This window comes from Crocodylus porosus, unplaced genomic scaffold (genome assembly GCF_001723895.1).
Source record: "Crocodylus porosus isolate Cpor-Errol unplaced genomic scaffold, CroPor_comp1, whole genome shotgun sequence".
NCBI classification, from domain to species: Eukaryota; Metazoa; Chordata; order Crocodylia; family Crocodylidae; genus Crocodylus; species Crocodylus porosus.
This window is the reverse complement of record NW_017728948.1, coordinates 52,983,657-53,008,034: the sequence shown is the minus strand read 5'-3', so window position 1 is coordinate 53,008,034 and position 24,378 is coordinate 52,983,657. Positions and strand designations below refer to the sequence as shown.

The following is a 24,378-nucleotide window of genomic DNA, read 5'->3' as shown; positions in this document are numbered from 1 at the left end:
CCCCCCCCCCCCGGTGTGTGGGGCAGCCCCAAGAAGCTCTGCCAGCCTTTAAGGGAAAATCTGCAGTTTCCCATGTTTTTCTCCTTTAAGGGAGAATCCATTTTTAAAGGTTGTTCACATCCCTTTCATACATTCTTGTGACCCACTTTTGGGTTGCGAGCCACTGGGTTGAGAAACGCTGCACTATAAAATTGTAAGCGTCGGCAACTATAGAGAAACTTTGCTTTGCTTGTAAGTATAAGCAAAATGGCAGTGGAGGTTTTTGTCATCTGGGACCCCAGCAAATACTAAAATAGAAGCTGTCACCCATCAAGCTCGCTGCAGTGTGGGAGCTTGTTCTATGAATCACTTGCAGAATCAACCTCATTTTAAAGCTTCATAGTTGGCATGTCTGTAGTCTTGAATGAACTTTGCCTTGTCTGACAAAAAAATCCTGCAGTGAGTCTAGATTGTACATTTTTGTTAATGATCCAACCATGCACTGGAACTAGATAATTTTCACAGCATGCAGTAATTCCATTTTATTATGCAGTCAAAATGAGGAAAGGTGGTTTCGTGCTACAAAATACTGAGGCTATGGTTTCCCATACAATAAGAATATACACATTTAAAGTACTTTAAACTGAGGGTCAGGGGATTTTCTCCTCCACCCCCAGTTTTTACTTGATACATTTGACCATGCTTTGACTATCAGTGCTTCATGTGAGACAAATTCACTTGTGCAGTGTGCCTTAGAATTGGGCATTTAGTGCATGTGTTCAATCACTCTTTCCCCTGTGTAGTCAGTCAGTTAGATGTTTTTATTTTTTTGGTCTATGTGGACTTTCAAACAGGGACAGGTGAAAACACATCAGCTTAAGAATGTTTTATTTATGGTAACCCTACAAATCCTGAGGGAATTCAAAGGTAAACTGGGGACATGAAACTAGAAATATACTAATTTAAAAAATAAGGTTTTTATTTTACAGTAAGCCTGTAAATTGGATATGCAATGCATTTTCATCAGGGTGATGCACATTGTTTTTGTGCACAGATGTAAGTTACACCAGTATCCAGGGAAGGTAGACAAGTAGGTATCCCTAAGAAGTTGCTTGCAGTAGGTGCTATTACACTACTTCCTCACCAGGCAACTGGAAAGCTTGCTTGCGTATAGCAAGTGGCTTCCCTAGAATGCAAGAAGACAGGCACCAATGTAACAAAACTATATTTTTACTACGATTTTTTTTCTGAAGTGTGTCCTGGATTTGAGGCACTGACATTGGTGTAGGGCAGAGGCTAGTAATATTTTACAAGCCACAAGCTAGAACAACCCAGTTCCAGTCCAATGTGGTTTAGGTGTCTTTGGCAATGTGTCAAAGGTGCGGGGCTTTTCCCTGTACTCCGGCCAAGAAGCTAGGAGCTATGCCCATACTGCTACCACTTCTCCCAACCCCCACTCCCCCACTGCAGTGGAGGCACAGCTGGAAGTTGCCTGGCCTTGGGACGGCTCCCCATTGGCTGGGAGTGGAACCCATGCCATGCCACAGCTGGGGACTGGGGGAACTAGGGAAAATGGTGTGAGCACCGCTCCCAGCTCCCTGGCCTCTGTGCTGGGAACAAGTAAAGCGCTCCAGCTCCACAGGATGTGTCAGCAACCTCTCAGACCTAATTTATTTCAGGCTTTTGTAGAAACTTTGCTTACGACTAAGCCAAATAATTTTTTGTCAACTGCAAATTTTCCCATCTCACCATTTTGAACACTTTTTCAGATTTCTATAAATGTATTCAACTTTATTCCTGGTTTGGAATAAATTATTTGAAGCCAATAAGCAACTCTAGAACTGATGGCAAAAAAAGCAGCCTGAGTAACATTATTTTTGCAAACTCCTAACTACTGCATGAGAAGCCAGTGGCAAGGTATAGGGGGTGCTCGTGCATCCCCTGACTGGCCACGCTCTGTGCTTAGGTGATGGGGGGGGGGGGAAAGGGGGACAGGTGGGAGCACCAGTGCCCTGCCTCCAAGCGCTGGCCAGGGAATGGGAGTGCCGGATGTAGGCTGTGGCCACTTTCAGGAGCAGCGCAGCTGCTCACTGGTTGATAAGCTCTGCTGCAGCGAGAACCCCCACCCCCAGTCGCTGACTGGTCACTGGGGAGGCATGTACCCCCCTAAGGTGGCACCACTCACCCATGGAATAAGCCATTTTGCAGAGCCTGAACTTTGCAACAGGTGTTCTTTATAGCTGAGAACCCAGCTAGTATAGATATATCATTCCTATCCTTAAAACAAAAAAAAAACTGAGAATTTTTTTTACACTTTACCCTGTGAGCTACATACATATTGATGACTCCAAGGTGTTAGTGCTACCTTGGAGTCTGGAGCAGTTGTACCATTAGTCTAGAAACCTCTGGCTGTCCCCCACTTTTTTTTTAATTGCGTCTTGGGCCAAATTAGCCAAATCAGTTCTGAATCCTGTGGCTCCATAGGCAGCACATCAGCAAATCAGTTATGAATTCTGTTGCCTGAGAAGAACTCAGTTGTTGAAATCTGCATAGTACTACCATTGGCAAGTAACCTCCTTCCCAGACTCTTCAGCCTGGGGCTTCAGATGCTCCCAAATCCATGGCAAGCATCCTACGTATTAGGGCCCAAGCCTGGAGATCTTGGAGTTGGGATGCCCCTGAGTCCTGCTTGCCCTTAGTCCAAAGGCCAAAGGAACAAGCTAGGGAAAAATCTCCCATTTACAGAAAATAGGCATATAGCTGAGATCCTCCCATTGGGAGGCTATAGTAGCCTCCTGAAGGGGGTCCTGTCAGCAGCGTATTGGACAGGTCTGTATTACACACTTCAAGGTGGTTGTAACTACACTTGATCTTAACCCACAGGCTTGAACAGCTGTGCCATGGCAAGAGAAGCCTGGCAAGCAGGGGTAGGACTAGAAGCTGTGGCTGTCAGTTGCCACGTGGGGTTTGGTGAGCAGGAACAGGCTTCTATCCCTACTCGATGGTGGGTGGGGGGGGGCGTGATAGATCCTGGGATACTGGAGGACTGCAACCCGTGGGAAGTGGCCGCCCCTGAATGGAACAAGCGCTGGGTACCGTGCAGATCAGAGAAAATCCAGTCCTAAAGTAGCATTCCTTTGAGTGGCAAAACCAGTGTTTAAAACCACTTGAAGGTGTTAAATTCAGGCTAGCAAAGAGCTCCCCCCAGGCGTGCGCCTCCCCCCACCCCGCAGAACAGCAGGGCCCAGGGCCAGCACCGCGCCCAGCCTGCACCCCAGTCCCTGCAGCCTGTGCCACTACTCGCGAGAGCGACTAGATCCCCGAGTCCACTAGACGTGACGACAGCATCCAGCGCGCCTTGCGCTCGTAGTGAAAATTTTTTTTAATTTTTTCTTTTTTTTTGCACCGGTCCTGGAAGCACTGTAATACCAGGTCAATGCATGGAGTGGATGGAGCACGCTTCGGTTCCACCACCCAATACCAAAAAGAATCTGCTCAATATAGACCTCCTGTGGAGGACATATCAGCGGGCCAAAAGCCCCATGAGCGAAAGGCAGGGAGAGGCTGCAGGGCCTGATCGTAGTGAAAAACCCCCTGGGCCGAACGCAGCCGGAAGCAGCAACAACGGCGCTACAGCACCTGGCACTCGTGACCTCAAGTCATTTCCGTGGGTGGTGCTTCTGAGGCAGGCGACCCGCGCATGCGCAGCGCACCTGCCACACCCCCTCCCAGAGGTGAGCTCCGCCGCTGCTGGAACTCTTGGAACTGTTACTTACGTCACGCCTCCACGCAGCCAATCGGCGTCGGTAGAGTGTTCAGTGCGTCATATGCCCGCGCCTCCCAGCCGGCCTTGCAGCACGTGTGCACTGTTGTTGCTGTCAGAGGCCGGCTGTGGGGTTTTCTCGGTGCGTGCGGCTGCGCGCCCCGCGCCTGGCGCGTCATGTCTGGTGGCGGCAGTGGCATGGCGGCGGCAGCGTTGTCCTTCTGCCGGCAGGCCTGGGAGCCGGTGCTGGCCAAGGCGCGGCGGGCCGTGGTGTTCCTGGACGCGGCATGCGCCGAGAGCCTGCACTGGGGCGGCGGCGGGGCAGCGCGGCTGCTGGCGGCCGGCGCGCTGCGGGTGAAGGAACTGTCCAGCTTCGAGGCGGGTGGGCCGGGGCAGCCCAAGGCGCTGTTTGTGGTGAGCGGGCTCCTGCGCGGCCGCACGGCCGACACCATCCGCGATGTGCTGAGCCTCAGCAGCTTCCAGTACTGCGTGGTGTTCACCGCTGCTAGCCCTGCTGCCCACCTGCTGGCCCAGCGCGGCGGCACTGAGCATGACGCATGCAGCGTGGCCGCTGCCTTCGAGCTGTTTGAGGAGAAGATGTGCCAGTGGATGGGCAACCTGGGCTACACGGCTGAGGTGCTGCACGCGCCTCTGCTCCTGGCGCCTGTCTCTGCGCACCTCTTTGTGATGCCTGCCTTTTCCTCCCTCTTCCCCCTGATGCCTCAGGACCTGTTTCGCCTCAACTCCTCCAGGCCCGAGAAGAGAAAGCTCAGCAGCTTGAGTGACCTCGACTTCGCCTCGCTTCCCACTGAGCTGCAGCTTCAAATCCGGATGCTGGTGTCGGGCCTCAATGCCTTGTTTGAGTTCCTGGATGTGAGAGAGGAGAGCTTTGCCATTGGGACACTGAGCAAGTTCATTGCAGGGGATTTGGCAAATTATGCCCTGGCCAAGAACCGGAGGAAAACAGCCCAAGGCAGAGCTTCTGTCATCTTCATAGACAGGACACTGGATCTCACTGGTAAGAAGAACAATGCCTGGGATGGAGGGCATAGCAGTTGAGACCCAGGGTCCTTTGTGGATGGTATTCATGTTATGATGGTCATCCATATACTTCAGTGTTAGCATACGAAGGAGTATGATACACATGTGGCCTTTGTGGCCCAGTGCTGGTCATTAAAATGCATAACACAGCTGTAAATAGAGAGCCAGCAGTGGAGTTGGGAGTTATGGGTCTATGTACTGTTTCACTTGGAGGAAATCTTTGTCCTGTTTCAGGTTCCATGTCTTAACTTTGGAGGGGATTCACTTTGTGGTCTGGAAAGTATTTGGAATCTCTGGATGCAAAGTGCTTATAAAAGCACAAACAATTTTATTGAGGAATGTGATCATTTTTAACTTGAGGATTATAGGCAAGTAGGGCTGTGAGAGATGTCATGAGGCCATCTAGTCTAGTCCTATGTTCAAGACAGGATCGGCCCTAATTAAACCATCCCAGCCAAATAAATGTCTATTCAACCTGCTTCAGAATTTTTTTCCTGACATCGTTTTAGAAATACGACAGTAATATAAAAACACTAATTTTTAAACAAACAATTAATACAGCAATAATATATTATATTGTATCTAAAACTTCCCCTACGAGTTAGAGAATGAATAACAAATAGTAACGTTACTTACAGCACAACTAGATACTAGTGATGGAGGTGGTAAAAGGACCTATGTATAAATGTCATGCTACTGAGGGCTTGATAGAATTGCAAGAACATTTTTAGCAGATGTTGAAAAATTATATTGAATGCAGACACAGAAGACCAGAAGAACTTGCCGGCAAGGTGCATACAAATGGCAGGAAGATGACTCATGAAAAGGCCAGGACCGTATATTTTGTGGTGGAGAAGAACCTTGGAAAAGGATAACATCCTACTTTGCCACTCCATAAGTAACTCATCTCTATTCCAAGGCTTTTCCCAAAGAGCAGAGATGGCAGCTATCACGCTGAATATGATTACCAATCTATCTAGTTCAGTACCACTGCACCACCTTGGTAGGTTGGGGGATATCAAACCAGTCTGCTTCTGAACAGTCCATTGTCACCAGCTCTATGCCGTCATGCTCTGTATCATTTGCCATCCCACCCTCATGTTTCTCCCACAAGCCAAATGGCAGGACACTTTTGCTGAAGGCTAGAATCCCTGGTGGACCAGTGTGTATTCCACCTTAAAGTCATGAGCCCCCAGGGTTCTAAGTCAGTGGCTCCTGCACAGAGCCATTGGAATGGGTATGTATCTGGTATGCTTCACAGGCTCTTCTGCAACACCTGCCTCTTCTATAGTCAGAGGAATACCCTGGCAGATGCCTGCCTCAGGTGAACCAGGCTGCAGCCCCTCTGCTGCTTCCCCAACAGCTTATTATTAAGATTCTGCCCACACTTTTCCCCGTGTCTCTTATTTTTTGTATATAGCCCCACAAAGCCTCAGGACCTTCTGTTTAACCTCCTTCTGGTCCTGGCCAAGCTATCCATCTACCCTGCCAGGAGGGAGGTGCGGTCTGGAGGGGACCCAGGTGACTGTGGGACTTGTTTTTCTTTCACTCATCCATGCATGTCTCCAGGCAGAGTTTCACTGGGTGGTATCCATAAGCTCCTTATATATGTTCCAGGCACAGTGGGTGCTAATAGGGTTTCTCTGCTCAATGTCCCCTTTAGAATATTTGACACTCACTCCTTTCCCTGATTTTTCTTTTTTTTTTTTTTTTGTCCGTCCTCTGTCCTAGGCATTTAGTGGTTACATAGTGGCCTTCCTCTAACAACTGAGGAGGCTTGTAGTTTCCTGGTGGACCTACGCCCACTGTGCCTGTATAGCAACTGGGCCTGGCTCTTGCAATTGCTGTTATTAGATGTTTTGGAAGAGGGCACATATGACCTACTTCCTTATTAGAGAATGTTATGATAATCCTCCTTTTAAGAGTTGTTTATTTCCACTTTCAGTAAAATACTTGTATCCTGAAACAAGATGATGCTTTTCCTTACATAAGTAGTGAGATTTTTTTTTTTTTTTTTTAAAAGCCTTGAGTGATTAGGAGCTAAACTCCTGTTTGACTTATTTTGCCTTTGTCTCCTGTTTTGTTTCATTTTTTTTTACCTGTGGCATTTTGTAGGTTTGTCTTTGCTTTTTCCCACTATAGTACTTTGTGTTTGTGGTATGTAAGAGAGGTTGGAAAAGACATTCTTGGGCTTCCTTTGGACAAATGATTGCCTGTAGATGTAGAGGACAGTATTAGAAGGGTCCTCCCAAATTACTGCTTCTGTCTTCTTTGACTTTCAATGGAGCCTGGGTTCCTAAACCACTCAATTAAAAAAATTCCACCTTGGTACTCTTAAGTAGAGTAATAGTTATACTACCTAATTATATAAGTATTTAATTACTCTGCAATCCTACTAAGAGGTTTATTTCACTGTCTTGTAGCAGTGAGTCTCACAAGTAAATTATGAGAATTGTGTGACTATTTAAAAAAAAAAGAAAAAAGTAATTCCTGTGTCACATTTACCTTTAACTTAACTGCTTGGCCTGTCACTTTTTGTGTTATGTAGAGCAGGGACATCAAATATACAGCCCATCATACTGCTCTAGGTCTCAGACTACAGCATGCAGTGTGTACCCCATCAGCCCTATATGCTAGATCAGACTGGCTCTGAGTTTGACATCCCTGATGTAGAGCAAGAGTGTCAGCTTCAAGAGTGTCAATTTCAAATGAGTTGGTGGGCTGGTACTGCCTTTGGGACTTATTGCTGTGGCTGCCACAGGTGTAGTGTTGGCAAGGCCAGCATTCAGGGGCATCAGTGCTGCTGCCACTTTTTCCTCTGTCATGACTTTGCAAGCTGAGTGGCAAATAAAAACCTGGATATTTTGTGGTGGTATGGAAAGGAGTAGCTCTAGGTCCTTGGCTTCTGGCTGCAGTGGCAGAATGCCTCTGGGAGCAACAGGAGAAAGAAGTCCCACTTCTGGGATCCAGAGTTCCATTGTCTAGCCAGAGAGAAGTCCTGCAGGCTGGATGACCTACCTTATTAATGTAGGGCAGTGGTTTCCAAACTGCAGTCTGTGTATCACTGTGGCAAGCAGCCCATGGTTTGCTCTTCTTCCTATGCTTTGTCTGAAAGTTTAAGAGTACATGGTGGTCCATGACATTTGGAAGGTTGACAAGGGTCTGTTTTCCCCCAAAATTTGGAAATCGCTGATTTTTAGAGTCAATAGCAGCAAACGTTCTATGTAACTTTCTCTGTTTATAAATCTGTGTAGTTTCCTATTTTTATTTATAACTAAAGTAAGACAAGCTAATTTTTTTCAACTCTGTCCTTTTTTTTTTTTTTTACCCTTCTCTAAGCATGTTATTCCCATTTATTTATGTTAAGATGAAGATATACCACTGACTTTTTTTTTTTTTTTATAGTGACATTCATTTGTATACGGTGGCGGCAGGGATATTCTTTATCTTTTAATATGTCCTTGTATCTCTGTTGTCCATTTCATGGCTGTCCACTAGTTGTTGAAGCAGTAGGTGTGAAATTGACTTAAGCTATTTTCGTTTCATCTGCAGCGTGTTGTTTGGGAAGTCAGTGCCTACAAGATCTGTTTTTCTGCATTGGGTCACACTGTTATGTTTATGTAGCATTTAAAAATGTTACTATATGTAGGATTGGTAGCACTGTTTATCAACAGTGCCAGACGCTCCCTGTTATAAACCCTATTTTAGTTGCTTATAACTATTCGTAAATTTGAAGTGTGGCAGTTGATATTATTCTCTATAGTTGGTGTTTCCCTCAGGCTGGAAAATTTCATAAAAAATTGGGGGGAAATGCACATTAGGAAAATTATGGTCATTTCTTATTGATTTATTTTAAAGGAATGCTTTCGTGTCTCCATGCTTTAGAGTATGAACCAGGTTTAAGGCCAGAAGGTCATTTAGTCCAGTGGTTTGAAACTTCTTAGTTTAATAAATTACTGTCAACCACCACCTTTTTGCTGGCCACTACTTGCCCATATCAAACCCTTTATTAAAAACTCTCTAACTTCTCCAGGTAACTTTAAATGGATTAATGCTTTTCCTTGTCATAGCCAGCTAACCTCATTGTGCAAAAATAGTTGCTGGTGTTCACTGTGGCTTCTGACAGCACATCCAATCAATAGGATTGCTTCCAGTGGATTCATTCCTAGCTTTAAAAATAGCTTTTACTATAGTATGTCTTAGTAATGATTGGTGAAACAGGAAGTCTCTCTGCTAAATTCACACCTGACAAATGTCAGAATATTAGCACTTTTAACACAGCTAGTGTAATCAATTTCATAGCAGAGAATACTTATTTTGATGGTAGTTATTCCTTTATGCTGATTTTCAACCATTTGTTTTATCAGAGGTTATCTGGTATCATTAGAAAATGAAATTCAAACATTTTTGCTTCTGAATCTCTCTTCTCCTTGCAATAGAAGTCGTTACCTCTTTGTTGCTGGTAAGATCAAGTCTTTCCTGGTTGTGTGAGAATTCCCTGTCTCTGCAATAAGCAACTTAGAGAAGTTTTTGGAGTCCTTGTATATTGAATTTATTGATGAAGGGCAGGCTTATCAACCCATTGTCCTGTAACGCTTTTCAGTTTGTAGTTTAAGCAAAACAATTGTGCGTGGCTTCTAAGTAGTGCTGAAAATTGCCTCATTTTAAATTTTGGTTTACTAATATTTGTAACAAGCAGCATGTTGAGGTTGTGGCTCATGTTCATACCTATCCGCAAAAATGCCATTTCCAAATACTTCCTAGAGTACTTTTGTACAACCTTCTCTTCTTTCTGATGAACAGGTTCATTTAAAATACAAAGCTGCGAATATGTTAGTTTTTATCACTTGTCGTAATGGCCCCATTCTTAACCAAGAATCTGTTTTCTTGTCTGGAGTCCACTGTGGTTCAGTGGTAGAATCTGGTGTTGAGGGAGCTGGCAGGGGTCATCGCAGAGCCCTTGACCCAGCTGTGTGAGCATTTGTGGTCATCTGGCCAGGTGCCGGGGGATTGGAAACCAGCTAATGTGCTCCCCATTTTTAAGAAAGGGAGGAAGGAGTACCCAAGTAACTATAGGCCTGTAAGCCTCACCTCAGTCCTTGGGAAGATCTTGGAGAAAATCATCAAGGAGTACATCTTTGGGGGGCCAGCAGGGGAGATCATACTCAGGTGCAACCAGCATGGATTCATCAAAGGCACGTCCTGCCTGACCAACCTGATTTGCCTTTTATGACCAGGTAACTAAATCCTTGCATGATGGTGTCGTCATGGATGTAGTCTTTCTAGACTTTAAGAAGGTCTTTGACATTGTCTCTCACCCCATTCTCATTAATGAATTAAGCAACTGTGGCATTGATGCCTACACAGCCGGATGGGTAAAAAACTGGCTGATGGGGTGCACCCAGAGAGTAGTGGTGTACAGGTCCTACTCAACCTGGCCGAGATGTGAGCATCTCCCCCTGGGGGACCCCACTGTCCTTAGTCCTGCACTGTTTAACATCTTCATCAGTGACTTGGACAAGGGGGTTGAAAGCACATTGTCCAAGTCTGCTGATGACACTAAGATGTGGGATGAGGTGGGCACACTTGAAGGGAGAGAGAAGCTGCAACTAGATTTAGACAGACTACAAAAGTGGGCAGATGAAAATAGGATGGGTTTCAATGTAGATAAATGCAGGGTACTGCCTTTGGAGAAGGAATCCACAGCATACATAAAGCTGGAGAGTTCCCCTCTTGAAAGCACAGAGGCGGAAAGGGATCTTGGAGTCATTATTGACTCCAAGATGAACATGAGCCATCAATGCCAGACTGCAGCCAGTAAGGCCAGCCATGCGTTGTCATGCATCCGAAGACGTATCTCAAGCAGGTCCAGAGAGGTGATACTCCCCCTCTATGCAACATTGGTTAGGCCACAATTGGAGTACTGCTTCCAGTACTGGGCGCCGCACTTTAAAAAGGATGTGGCCAGCTTGGAAAGAGTTCAGAGGAGGGCCACCCATTTGGTGAGAGGGCAACAGAATGGGCCCTACGAGGAGAGAATGAGGGACCTGAACCTGTTCAGCCTCAGTAAGAGGAGGCTGAGGGGGGACCTCGTGGCTGCCTACAAACTCATCAGGGGAGATCGTCAGCAAATAAGAGTCTCCCCAGCACCACCTGGTGTGATAAGGAACAGTGGTAATAAGCTGATGGAGAATCGGTTTATGTTAGAGATCAGGAGGCAATATTTTACAGTTAGGGTGGCCAGATTCTGGAATCAACTTCCTAGGGAAGTTGTCCTCACTCCTACCTTGGGCAAATTCAGAAAGAAGTTAGATGATCACCTGTCTGGGGTCTTGTAAATGCAGCATTCATTCCTGCCTGTGGCAGGGGGTCAGGCTAGATGATCTGTTCAGGTCCCTCCTGACCCTAGCTACTATGAAACTATGAGAGGCTGAGGGTAACTAGCCTTGTGACTACACAGGAGACCTAGGTTCAATTCCCAGACACTTATACAACTACAGCCATGGAGCCACCAAACATCTGGACTCAGTCTGGTCTTTGGATTCTATCTCAGTGGCCTAAAGGGAGGGTGGAAGGTCTGGGCAGCCTCCACTCCTCTGAAAATTCCTGCCCAGGCATATGTATCGAAGGTCTGGGTGGCCCTTGTGCATACACCGTGTTCCAGGCGGATGGATGGTTGCTGTTTTCTTGTCCACTGTCTACATGAGACTTGTATTTGGTCACTGTTGCCAGAGCTACAGTTTGCTTGGCTACATGGTGGCACACCAGTATCACTGAATGAGTGTCATGCTGGGGTGTAGGCTGCCAGGTCTGGGGGTCATCTCAGGGTTGGGAGAAGCCAGGGGGTCCAAAGCCAGGAGATCTGTCTGGGAAACCAAGTAGGTGATGCAGGGGGTCAGGCTGAATGAGGGCTGAATGAGGTAAAGTGGGGCCAGATCTGGTATCCATGAGGTCAGGCCAGAGTGAGGCCTGGTATTCAGAGGATCAGGCAAAACATGAGGTTAAGAGGCTAGCTGGGCCAGGTGGTCAGAGAATCCATCAGAGTCATGGCAGAATGATTCAGGAGTGCAGCAGCCTAGGTACAACGTTGCTTTTTGTTGCCTGGAAACTTTCCCTTCTGGGTTAGGGCCTTATATGGGAAGGGATAAGAGATTAGCTGACCTTGACTGGCCACTCTGGTGGCAGGGAGTGGGCATGCAGCTAGGCCCAGATGCAGCCACCTATGTCTGCCCCAGGGTTCTCCTGGGGAGGTGGCAGACCAGGGGGAGCTGCTGTGTTCAAGGTCACAGCCTGACAACAGGTAGCTTTAGATAGGAGTAAAACCTACTAGAAAGTTACTGCAGATTATTTTGTCTTAGGTAGGCTTGTATACAGGTTTGAGTGGTCACTGAACTGCACTCAGGGGCTTTTTTCAGTTTCAGGTGCATGCTGGACCAGTCCTACCTTAGCCGGTAGATATATTGATTACTAGAAAGTTGTGGAGAAGTGAGAATCACTTCCTGCATATGCACATACATGTCCATAGAAGTTATAAAAAAACAAAAACAACTCCCTGTCCCTGAAAGCAGTGCATCTCAACCAGGGTGCCATGGCCCTTTGGATCGCTGTGACACACTATTAAGGATGTGGCTCAATATTAACGTGGCTACATGTGCAAACATCTGCATGTGCTTCACATGACAAACCCAAGGATTTCAAACAGAAATCCATGCTAAAATTTGTGTGGTACTTTGAAGTTTTTGCTGCTTGTTGTTTGTTCCTTTACACCACATAGAAGAGTCTGTTAGTGTCTTCTAGGTATCCGATCTGGTCCTGTATGCTAAACAGTAAAGGTTCAAGCATTGGGTTGATCCCTGGTTTCCCATATTGGCCTTGACTTGTAACAAAGATGCTTCTCAGATCATCCGTGGGCACTAAACTTAGGGCCTTTGGATCTAGAAGAATGAGCCAGTGCTATCTGAGCTTGCAGGCAGTAGCAGATTCAGAGCTCTCTATGGGTGTCCATCGTCTTTAGATTAGTTTTAATGCACTTAATTATGAAGCCAGGCCGTGGTTTGAAGCTTGGGTAGTTTAAATTAAAGCATTTAGATATGTATTTTGGAAGTTAAAATAAGCATTCTGATTTGCATTTTGGAAGTCCTGAGCATTTATGGTATCCTTTGATTTTTATCATGCAGGCCAGGTGTCTGGCCTCCCAAGTAATATACTTCTGCTGTACTAATGCTTTTGCTTTGAAGTATTCATTTCTCATTGAAGTCAGTGGTAATTAGGTGATACGATGGTAAAAACACTTGCATCTTGAACAGTATATTCTCCACCATTTATCATCACTGGTGGAGCCAAAGCGTTGGTGATTTAGGGGTTGTAAATTTGCTAATATATAGATGGACAGGTAGAGAATACGTTGGTCCTAGTTTGGCATAAAGATTTGAGGCTGAAAAAATGCAAAAAAAAGCCCATTTTTTCTCTCATATACAACTCATGACCCTTGTCAAGCTCAATGAGTCGCATATGAATGAATGCCTGAGAGCTGGAAGTTCTGTTTGTCATGTGGCATGTATTAAAGAACAGATGTATGGGTTCACAGACTTAAAATAAGGTTGTGCTTACATTCTAACTGAGATCTAGAAATATCTAAAGCCCACTGGTTATCTACAAGGTGGCAGGTCTTCCAGAATCCAGTCACCTAATATTGCTTTTTAATCTAATTACAGATGGTTCTAGTTGGATAAGGTTAACCACAAAAAAATTAAGTAGCCATATAATTAAGATGGAACAGGCCCTGATCCAAAGTTCATTGAAGCTGATGAAAAGACCCCCATTGACTTCAGTGGTGTTTGGATAACACTTAAAAAGACCCATTTGCGGAGGTGGTGGGCAAGTTTTGTTTCTTGAGGTGCAACCAGCTCCAGCTGCACTTAGTTCCAGCTGATGAGGTAATTTTAAATAACAAATTCAAATAGTTATAGCACCTTTGAACTAGAACATAACCAGTAGTGGTAGTTCCTGAAGATTTAGACACCAAAAAGGAGTCTTGTGAGCTCCATATGCTTAAAAAAAAGCAGTAATCTAATTTTGTAAAGTAATCTAACAAGGATATGTCTTACATTAGCGAGAAAAAAAATTAGATATTCCCCATCCTTAACACATTGCTCCTTTCCCCACCCTTTTTTTGGTTCTGTGTGATTTATCACTGGCTAAAAAGTTTCTGTGGGAATCTGTAGTTGAAGTATAGTTAAAGTGCTGATGAAGGGACGACTGTAGTCTGACCTGTGCATTACATGTTGGTTATTTCTCCCCCAGTAATTTACTTGTCATTGAAAGGCTAGGCAGAACACTTGTGTATAGTGTTTGGGTTTTTTATGTTTTTGAGTTGGAATCTGACAGAGGAAACATGTCACAAAAAGAAAATGAAAGCTATTTCAAATGTAGCATGGGGGTATAGGAAAATGGAATAATATGCTGCTGCAGAAAGGTGGCACAGTTACAAGGGAAGTCTCAAGTCAGACTAAATACGCTTTCCTATAACAAGGCCCTACCCTATTTTTCCTGCAGATAATGGATATCGCTTCTGAGAAGATATCTGGCTTCTAACATACAGCTGAAGAGTAGATCTAAAAAGTTAGCTAATATATAGCAAGTTTACGATCAAAGTAACCATCTAATTTGGAAAAATATTATGCATAAGAACAGTGTCAATACCAATAACCTACCTGTCTTAGTATGACTCCACTAGGGAGAGATGGAAGATGAAGGAGGTCTGAGTGCTTTTCTCTGCTGACACTATGACTGGTTCCAGCCATTCTTTTTCATTCCCTCCTTTCATCCACCAGCTCTGTGGTGCAGTTAGCCTTTCAGACTAGTGTGGCCCTCTTCCATGGATCTCTCAAGGGTATTTTAATAAACCTTGCAACAGTGGGATGCTGACATCCCTCCTTCTCCTGTTTTACTTGTGGCAGGTTAGGCTCTTCTAATGTCTTTGGTCAATAAACCTTTTAGTTATGTAGCAGGGTTGATTACATAGTTTAGGAATGAACTTGTATGGGTTGGTTTGGATAGGGATGATCCTGCTTTGAGCAGGGGGTTGGTTTGACCTCTGGAGATCCCTTCCAACCCTACTCTTCTGTGATTCTATAACATCACTTCTCTCTGCTTTGTAAATAGGGAGGGGTATATAGCTTCCTGCCTTAGCAAACCAGGAAGCTCTTGAAGTATCCAATTGTTTTGTTCATGTACAGGTGCCATGCCTCCCTGTCTCTGACAACCCAACCTGCTGTTTGTTACAGCCTACTGTTATATAAACTCCCAGCATTGTAAGGTCAGATCTATGTAACTTGTACCTGAGAGGGTATAGACCATAGTTTCTCAACCTGTGGTACGTGAGACACAGGCAGAGGGTACGCGGGTACCCCAACACACAATCTCTCTATCTCTCACCTTCTTTTCCTCTCAAAACGATGGGAAAAAATTTGGTGCAACTTAAACAGTTAAATTCCTCAGTAATAATTTGGTGTGCCGTGCTTTGCTTGGCACTATGTTCAGCCCTCCTAGCTTTGGCCAACATCACCTCTAGCCCAGGTACATACTTGAGTTGTGCACCCCTGGTGTAAAAGGTGGCAACCCTACCCACAACAGTTCAGACATCTGTCATATCATGGTCTTATATACACAGCCCTTCTTCCAACATATGGCACATGTTAGTCTGTAAATATAAAATCTCTGAGAAAATTGAGCGTTAGGGGGTACTTCCTACTTAAAAGGTTGAGAAACACTGGTATAGACTACCAGCATCATGCCAAAAATTCTATTTCTTTCAAGGGTCTCTGTGTACTGTCTTCCTCCAGTGTCTCCAATGCTGCTAATGTATTAGTTCCCAAGAATGTTTCATCAAATAAATTAACCAGCAACTAGATATTTATTCTTAATCTGTTACCAACAACTTTACCCAAAGTAACAAGATTAGTAGATGCCCACAGCCTCAAAATGCTATGGATGAAGCGGTGGTGGCCTTGTCTGTTACTGAGACCTGGTTTGATACTGCCTCTAGCCCTACAGTAATTGTCTTCACATGTTAGCTAATTCAGTTCAGATCAAGGAAGAACCAAGATCCAAAGTAGCAAGTATCTTTTCTCATATTAGATGTAATAGAAGCAAATTCCTTTGGTATCTTGTCTTATAGCATGGTCAGTTAAGTCTGGTAATGAACAATTTGTTCACAGAAATAGTAGGGACTCTTCCAATGGGAGGACTAAACTTTGAAATGTTCTTCTCAGCAATAGTTAGGGCAAAGAATCTGAATTACTTTACATTGTGGAAAGGAAGTTATGATAGTATCAGGAGTTCTTGGTTCCGCAATCGGCATGGGTGATAGGTGGATTCAGGTATTTGCAGTCCCCAAGTTGGGGTATAGAGTTAGTCCTATTGTAGTGTAGTAGATGTTTGGTAATCTGATGCTTCGAGGTATTTGACTGCTGTCTGTCAGAAGGAATTTTTTTTTTTACCCATCCTTTGAAGCATTGGACATTGAACATAACAAAGGCTGCCTACAGATGTTCATTTCTATGTATAAGAATTTCAGAGAAGTTTTTCAGAGAAATTCTTACTGGCAGGAAATTAGGACGAGAGTTGGACTGTACAGGCATTCCTGTTGCACCACGTCTGGAGAGGTGCACAGGCAAGCTTTCCACTGAGAGGACACTTGAGGGCTATGCTTTGGTCCACCACTGCCCTTGGTGGAGCTCATTATTTGACAGCTTGCCTTCTCTGGACAGGCCCTCCCCCACCAGTTTTAAATCCCCTCATGCAACCCCAGATGAGCTGCACACAGAGTGATTTAAAGCTGGAGGCATGGGAAAGTGGGGCTGGGGACAGCTTCCCCAACCTTGAATCCCAGCTCCATAGCTTCTAAGTTGTCGAGTGTGCCACCCAGGTGGGTGGCACACGTGGCATTTAAAGCCCACAGGGCTCTTCACCAGGACAGGGATGGCTTCCCTTGCCCTGTTTCCAGGTTCCGCAGTCTCTCATTGTAGGGTCTGCCCTGTTGTCCCTGGATCATGCGGGTGCCCCTCCTCTGGACCCTCTCAATGTTGTCTGCATCCCTCCTGAAGTGGGGTGCACGGAACTGGACACAGTACTCCAGGTGTGATCTGACCAGTGTTGCATAAAGGGGGAGGATCACCTTCTTGGCCCTACTTGAGATGCACCTGTGGATACACGACAAGGTCCGGTTAGCCCTGCCAACCGTGACCTCTCATTGTCGGCTCATGTTCATCTTGGAGTCAGTAACGACTCCAAGATCCCTTTCTGCCTCCATGCTCCCAAGAAAGGAGTTTCCCATTCTGTAAGTGTGCTGCTGGTTACTACTGCCCAAGTGCAGCACCCTGCACTTGTCAGTATTGAAACGCATCCCTTTTTTGCTAGCCCACCCCTGTAACCTTGCTGCAGTCTTTCCCTCCCTACTAGCGTGCTCACCCAAATTTTGGTATCATCAGCAAATTTAAACAGGTTGCTTTTCACCCTGTCATCCAAATTGCTGATAAAGAGATCAAACAGCATGGGTCCAAGGACCGAGTCTTGGGGGACTCCGCTGCCCACTTCTCTCCGGGTCGAATATGACCAGTCCACCACCACCCTCTGAGTATGACCCTTCAGCCAATCTGCAATCCATTTGACTGTGTAGGCATGATAATAAACATTTTTCCCTTTAGGTTTCATCTAGTCTCATAGTCTCAATTCTTGTTTACCATTTAGAGTTGCCAGGAGCTATGAGAGTATGGGAAGTGGAGGAAGATTATTTTTCAGTGTTTTCTCTATTCCATCCAGAATGTAGCTGAGGCTGTGGGGTTTGACTGAAGATTGCCAGTGCTCCTGTTGATAGTGAGAAACCTCAAGAGTTTCTGACCTGAGGGTCTTGCTATTCCTCAGGGTTCTTTGGATGGATCTGGTGACATGGAGCTAAAAGTCAGTGGCCTACCTGGTGCCTTGCTGAGACCAAAGCATAGATAAGAACTAACTTCAGCTGAAGCTCTGCTTAGAAAAGGTTGAGGTGATGTTGGCTGAGGAGAAACAGCTGGAAGATATATTGAGTGTTCTTCTCCGGCCTCTTGGAGTTGGGGCTGGAGGAATGTTAATTAGTAAGAAGGATTTTTGAGTATGAAGTGTGTCAGTGCAGTAAACTGAGTCTCCTACTCTTGTCATGTGCAAGTAATACATGGTGCTTTGTGTACACAGACTTTTAATGTTTTTTTTTGCTGTGATTTTTCTCCTCTTCGCTTCTGTAGATTTGCCAGTCATAGCTTGCAGCCACTTTGTTACTACTATACTATCATGGTCCCTTCTTAGTGGGAAGGTTAAAAATACAAGTTATTGGAGACCAGATGTCTCTGGGAGATGCTAATATAATACAGATATTTTCACCTCTCACTCAGTGGTCTAAATCCAGTGCAGGATGGAAGGACAGTTGTTATGGGGGATGACTATTAGTATCCATTGTACAAAGAGTTGGTGACCTCAGTCTGGTTGACAAAAGCCAGATGTCCACAATTACAAAACTACCCCTCAGTTGGTATCTGTGTTTTGTCTATCCCTGATGCAGCCAAAAAGTAAGCAGCACAGAGTTTGAACTTTTTTCATCTGTCATTCTTTGACTTCTGTTGAAAATGTCAAAACGTATGCTAACTGCGCGGTGGTTTGTGATGAGGAAACCTAGCCACCCTAAACCAGACTGAGACCATTCTTTTATTTCATAAGGAGCACCACTAACAATCCATTATTTTTGACTCCAGGGCCCGTAAATCCTTTAGATCATATGGGGTTAGTTCCTTTGGCTTATAGCCTTTCTCACCCTTCATAAGACCTCAGCTCCTCCTGATGCTTGTTTTCTCTAGATGCAGTCAGAAGGAAGATCGAGAACAAGTGGCTCAGAGAACAAGAGGCCCCAAGAGACCCTTATCCATGCAGAGGCAGCATAGGGAAGGCCCTGGCTGGTCCCTGCCCTCCTGCCTCCCTTCCACCTGTCCTTCTTGTCCGTCACTTCTGAACGAGAGGGCAGGATCCAGTACCAATGTCAAGTATTTTGCCAAAATCTAATAGTAACTAAACTTGCTTGAAGTAAATGCTTGAGTCTTAGCCCAGGATTAGAGGCTCTGAACAGCAGTGTTGTGATATAGTTGGGTGCCCAGGCACAGGCTAACTTCCAGTTGCTGCTACAGTTACAATTGCAGTCATGTGGCTATTGCAGTCATCTCTGTGGGCAGCTGCTATTTTTGTTCCACCCACCCCCAGCTCTTCTCTGCTAAGTTGGTGCCTGGGGCACTTGTCCTGTACTGAATGCCCCACTCTCGTTGCACCACTGATAGTGAAGATCCCATTTCCTCTCGCTTCCTGATTCTCTCATGAATTGTCAACAAAGCTTTTCTGCTTAGGTTTTACTTACAATCTTAATGATGTGGTCATATTTTTAGATAATCAGTAAATGGAAAGCAACAGGGGGGCAGGAGCCATGTGTTTTTTGCTTGGTATATCAACTGGGATATTTTGTTTCTCTTGAAAGGTGGATAATTGACAATTTTTACTACATAACTAGGGACTTACTCAAATCATGATTTTGGGGCCTCCTGATGGGCCCTCTTAGCCAGTCGGGGGGGGGGGCAGGCACATGAAGGACGGCCCTTTCACAACAGCCTTCTTAGCTAATAAGTGGTAGGGGCAGGACCAGTGGGACCCCTCAACCAATGAGATGTGGGGGATCCTAAGCCTGTGAAAATGGTGGCCAGTCCTGAAATCTGACCTCAAAATGAGCTGTCCAGTGCCTCAAGTTGGATAGACCAGTATACATAACTTAGGTTCTTTAGTCACTTGATCTCTGTTTCAATTAGTACCACCCCTGCCTAAAGAGAAGATAAACTTGAAAATGGTATGCCACTAGCTTGTATTGTTTGGAGAACTTTTTCAGACTGACTGCCAGAAATATATAGTATTATTAGCTGTTGCTCTGTATTGGCTATCTCTGTATGATAAACCCTTCACCCTCAGTGGCAGTGCCCTTGAGCATGCTGCCCTGCTCCTACACTAGAACCAGTGTACTTGCAGCCACATAGGCTAGCTAATGGTTTGATATTATTTTGCACTGTTGCTCAACAATGATTAACCTGAACACCATGCAAAAGATGCTTCTCAGTTTCTAGTTGAGGAGGCTGAGTGCGGATCTCCCAGTGTCATAAACCCCCAATGCGTTGCAAATTAGCAGCGTGGCGAACACTTGCATGTGTGGCACATGCGGTTTGCAGCACCACACATGGGTCCGCAATGCTGTAAATTGCATATGCACAGTTTTCTGGACATGCCCGTACATCTCATCTTCCTCCCTCCCTTTTTATTCATAAACTGGAGAATGAGCAGAGGCTCATAAACAGAAATGAGCTTTCCTGCTTTTTCAACTTCTGATTTCTCAGCTTTGAATGAACAACTCCAAATAAAGAAAATATTTGTTCTGTGCCTGCAAAAGAGGCTGCTGCTGATAAAGTTTGGTTTTGTGCTTCAGCAAACTAGTTTCAGGTTCTTTGCTAGTCACCTCTACCAGTTTAGTGGTGTGACTTTCTTTAAAACATTATCAGCATCTACTGCTTCAATGGTTCATCACTAGCCCTGAAATTTATTATGGTTGGCATGATGGATGGCTGATTAATAGATGCCCAGGTCATAAAAGCTGAAGAGGAAAATGCTGCTAGGTATCTACTGTTGTACTTTGTGTTAAGAATATTGGCAAGAATATGAGATGGAGCACATGCTTGATCCATCCACTTCTTTACTGCCTGCAATTAATTTTGCTGTTGGGTATTTCTTGCTTTAACGTTTCTTGAAGTTCTTTCCAAATTTCAGCAGCATCTGCAATACAGCAGCAGTCTTTCTGTAGTTTGTCCAAGGCTTTGGAAATAAGATTTTTAGTGTATTCAACATATCCTCTAAACTTCTCTTTAGTCCAGTGTTGATTATTCTGTGACTTCCATCAATTTTGTCATTATTTTCTTCACAAATGATCATTGGACTAGGCTACTTTTTAATTAATAGTTCAAAGCAGTCAAACATGAATTCCACGCTATGTCTTGGGGAATAATTAGCTTGGATTCCCCCAGCTCTCTTCAGTGAAGCTGAAGCAAACTGGTTGTGATGGAAGTATTTTGCAATTTCAACATTTTCCTTTATTCCTTTTTGTCCTGGAGTACTTAGATCTTTGGCTAAAAGAAGCATCAAATGTGCACTGGACCCATATGTTATAAGTTTCAGGCTTGCTTCATTATTTTCTTCTGAGCAGGGTGCATAAAAATCAATGATTTAAAAAAATTGGATTTTTTAAATTTAAATTAGGTTTTTTATTTAATCTTATTTATTATATTTTTGTTAAGATGTTTAAAAAGATAAACCCATATGATGATAGTTTTAATTTAAGTTATGTCAGAGCTGAACAAGATAATCATGGAATAGTATATACTTAGAAGTTATAATCCCTATTTGAGACAATATATTCACGTAACTTTTTTAGAAAAGTTTTATAAACAGGTCACAACAGGCCATGGGCTATATTAGGGGCCCAATCTTATAAGGTTCCCAGAGGCTCCTCTATAGATTCATAAAGATTAAAGAAAACCACTCTACCCAATGGGACTCAGTGCTCAGTCTAGAAGAGCCCATTAAGCATCTTTGTGATGCTTAGTTTCAGGTCTTAAACTGTGGATTTGTATCCCCAGAGATAACATCCTTGTTAACAGTAGTATATGGAGATAAGAGATAACAGACCTGATTACCTATCCATCAGCCCTATTGTTTCTCTGCAAGTTTTTGTATACAGAGTCAAGCCCTTACCTCTCTCTAAAAATGCAGTTTCAAGAAGTTAAATGACCAGAGGATTGTTGGGGATGGAGGAGGAAGGAGGAGTGGTAGAAAAAAAAGTGAAACATTTTGAGCAGAATATTCCAGAAGTCTTGAGGGGTATGTTTCTGAGTATAGCCTCTCCACTGATTTGAGATCTAGTGAGGCAGTGCTGTGATAGAAGGAAAACCTGTCATGGCAGCAGTTTTGCCAGCCCTTAAAAAAGACTCTATTTGGGAATGTTTTAATGATGTTTATTTCAAACAACAAGAATGAATTTTTGTAGAAAACAGTGATTAAACTGAAGCTTCCTAACTAGCCATTTAAATCAAATCCACCCTGCTTCTGAGTTTTTCATCTTTCCTACACTTGCAGTATTAGGTTCCTTATTTTGATCCTTTACATCCAGGAGTCTAGACTGCATCCATTGCAGGGTATCCTTAATGCATGAAGCCAAGGTTTCATAGTTGTTAGGGGCTGAAAGGGACCTTACAGATCATCGGTCCAGCCCCCCTGCACTTGGGCAGGAAAGACCACTGGGGGTGAGATGACCCCAGCAAGATGGGCATCAAGATGCCTTTTGAAGATCACCAGAATGGGTGACTCTACCACCTCTTGGGGGAGCCTGCTCCAAACCCTTGGCACTTGATTTATAAAGAAGTTGTTCCATGTGTCTATAATCTGAAGCAATCTTTAGTCGTCATCTTGTACCCATTATTTCTAGTCATCCTCTAGGGGGCCTTGTTGAGTAGTTGCTCCCCAAGACCCTGATGTAGTTCCCTGATATACTTATAGGTTGCCGCCAAGTCCCCTCTGAATTTTCTCTTCTCCAGGCTGAAAAGTCCCAGGTCTTTCAGCCTTTCCTCATATGACCTGGTTTCTAGGCCTCTAATCATGTGCATGACCTGGTTTCTAGGCCTCTAATCATAAGCATGACCTTCCTTTGGACTCTCTTGAGCTTCTCCACATCCTTCCTGAAATGTGGCACCCAGAACTGGCTGCAGTACTCCATCTGCGATCTCACCAAGGCTGAGCAGAGCGGGAGGATTACATCTTTAGCCTTGCTTGAGATGCTTTGGTAGATGCGCACCAGGGTTTGATTAGCTTTGCCAGCTACGGCATTGCATTGGTGGCTTGTGTTCATTTTGTTGTCTATCATGACACCCAGGTCTCATTTAGTTGTGGTGCTGGCAAGCATAGCACTGCCAGGCTTGTAAGTGTGTTGTGGATTATTTCTCCCCCGATAGAGCACTTTGCAATTCTCTGTATAAAACGACATCAGCTTGAGGTTTGCCTATCTTGCAAGGCTGTCCAGGTTAGCCTGTAGTGCCAGCCTGTCCTGGAGTGTGACCACGCTCCCCCATAGTTTGGTGTTATCAGTGAACTTTGCCAGTTTGCTTTTAATATCCGAATAGTTGATGAACACGTTGAAAAGAACTGGTCTGAGTACTAAGCCCTGAGGGAAGCCACTAGTCGCCTCCTGCTATGATGACTCAGTCCTGTCTATCAGTATTCTTTAAGTCCTACCACAGTTTCTTAGCCACTGGATTGTAAAGTAGTTCAGGTCACATTATTCCAATTTAACCATGAGGACATCATGGGAGAGCAGGTCGAAGGCCCTTTTGAAATTCAAGTATATGACATCAACTTCATTTCCCCTATCCAGGTGGTGAGTTACCAAGCTGTAGAAGGAGATGAGGTTGGTCTGGCATGACCTGTCTGTAATGAAGCCATTTTGGCTATCCATCAGAATACTACTTTCTGTTAGCCTGTGAGTGATGGACTCGTTGATAATTTTTTTTCCAGGATTTTACATGGGATTGAGATCAGACTGATTGGTCTGTAACTCCCGGGGTCCTCCTTTCTACCTTAAAGACAGGCACGACATTGGCCTTCTACTTCTGGGACTTCTCCCAAGTGCCATGAATCTTCAAATAACTTAGCCATAGGTTACGTGGTGACATTGGCCAGTTTTTTTAGCACTCCCAGGTATAATTCATCTGGTCCTGCTGACTTGTAGATATTTAGTTAGTGTAGGTGGTCCCCCACAAGATCTACACCAACTATGGGAGGGTGGTTGCCCCTACCATGATCATCTTGTCAAGCAAGCTAACATCCTTGGATTGGTGGAATACAGAGTAAAGTATTCATTCAGGAGTTCAGTTGTGTTATGAGTGTCAGTTATCAGCCATCCCATTTCATTCATCAGGGGCCTTATGCTTTCCTTATTTATTCTCCTACTCCCTACAAATCTAAAGAAAGACTTTTTGTTGTCCCTGATTCCGGTTGCCAACTTGCATTTGGTTTGTACTTTTGCTGTCCTGTTTGGCTCCCTACAGGTGCAGGCTATAACCATGTACTCCTCTTTGGTAGCTATTCCTGACTTCCATCACTTGTAGGCTTCTCATTTTGATTTCTGGAGGTCCATGATTTTCCTGTTGAGCCATGAGGGTCTCCCAGCCCTTTTGCTGCCTTTCTTATGAAAGGGAATGGACTTTCTTTGAGCTTTTAGGATTGCTTCCTTGAGGAACAGCCATTATGATCATGTTAGATGTGGGGGGATGTGGGCACGCTAGAAGGGAGGAATAGGCTGCAGTCGGACCTAGACAGGTTACAGGGGTGGGTGGATGAGAATGGGATGGGTTTCAACACCGACAAGTGCAAGGTGATGCACCTGGGGAGGAACAACCGGCACCATACCTACAGGCTGGGGAACTCCCTTCTCATCA

At 44.7% G+C, this 24,378-nt stretch overlaps 2 protein-coding genes across 2 annotated transcripts in view; one reads left to right on the top strand and one right to left on the bottom strand.

Annotated features, from left to right (window-relative positions):
- Positions 1-680, bottom strand: part of FIP1L1 (factor interacting with PAPOLA and CPSF1) — a 77,641-nt gene extending 76,961 nt beyond the window's left edge. Inside the window, exon 1 of the mRNA XM_019552617.1 lies at positions 664-680. Within this exon, the coding sequence (XP_019408162.1) occupies positions 664-680 (17 nt within the window). The remainder of the gene's footprint in view (positions 1-663) is intronic.
- Positions 681-3,733: 3,053 nt separating this feature from the next.
- The window catches only part of SCFD2 (sec1 family domain containing 2), a 387,294-nt gene continuing 366,649 nt past the window's right edge, over positions 3,734-24,378 (top strand). Inside the window, exon 1 of the mRNA XM_019552868.1 lies at positions 3,734-4,760. Within this exon, the coding sequence (XP_019408413.1) occupies positions 3,920-4,760 (841 nt within the window). The 5' untranslated portion in view covers positions 3,734-3,919. The remainder of the gene's footprint in view (positions 4,761-24,378) is intronic.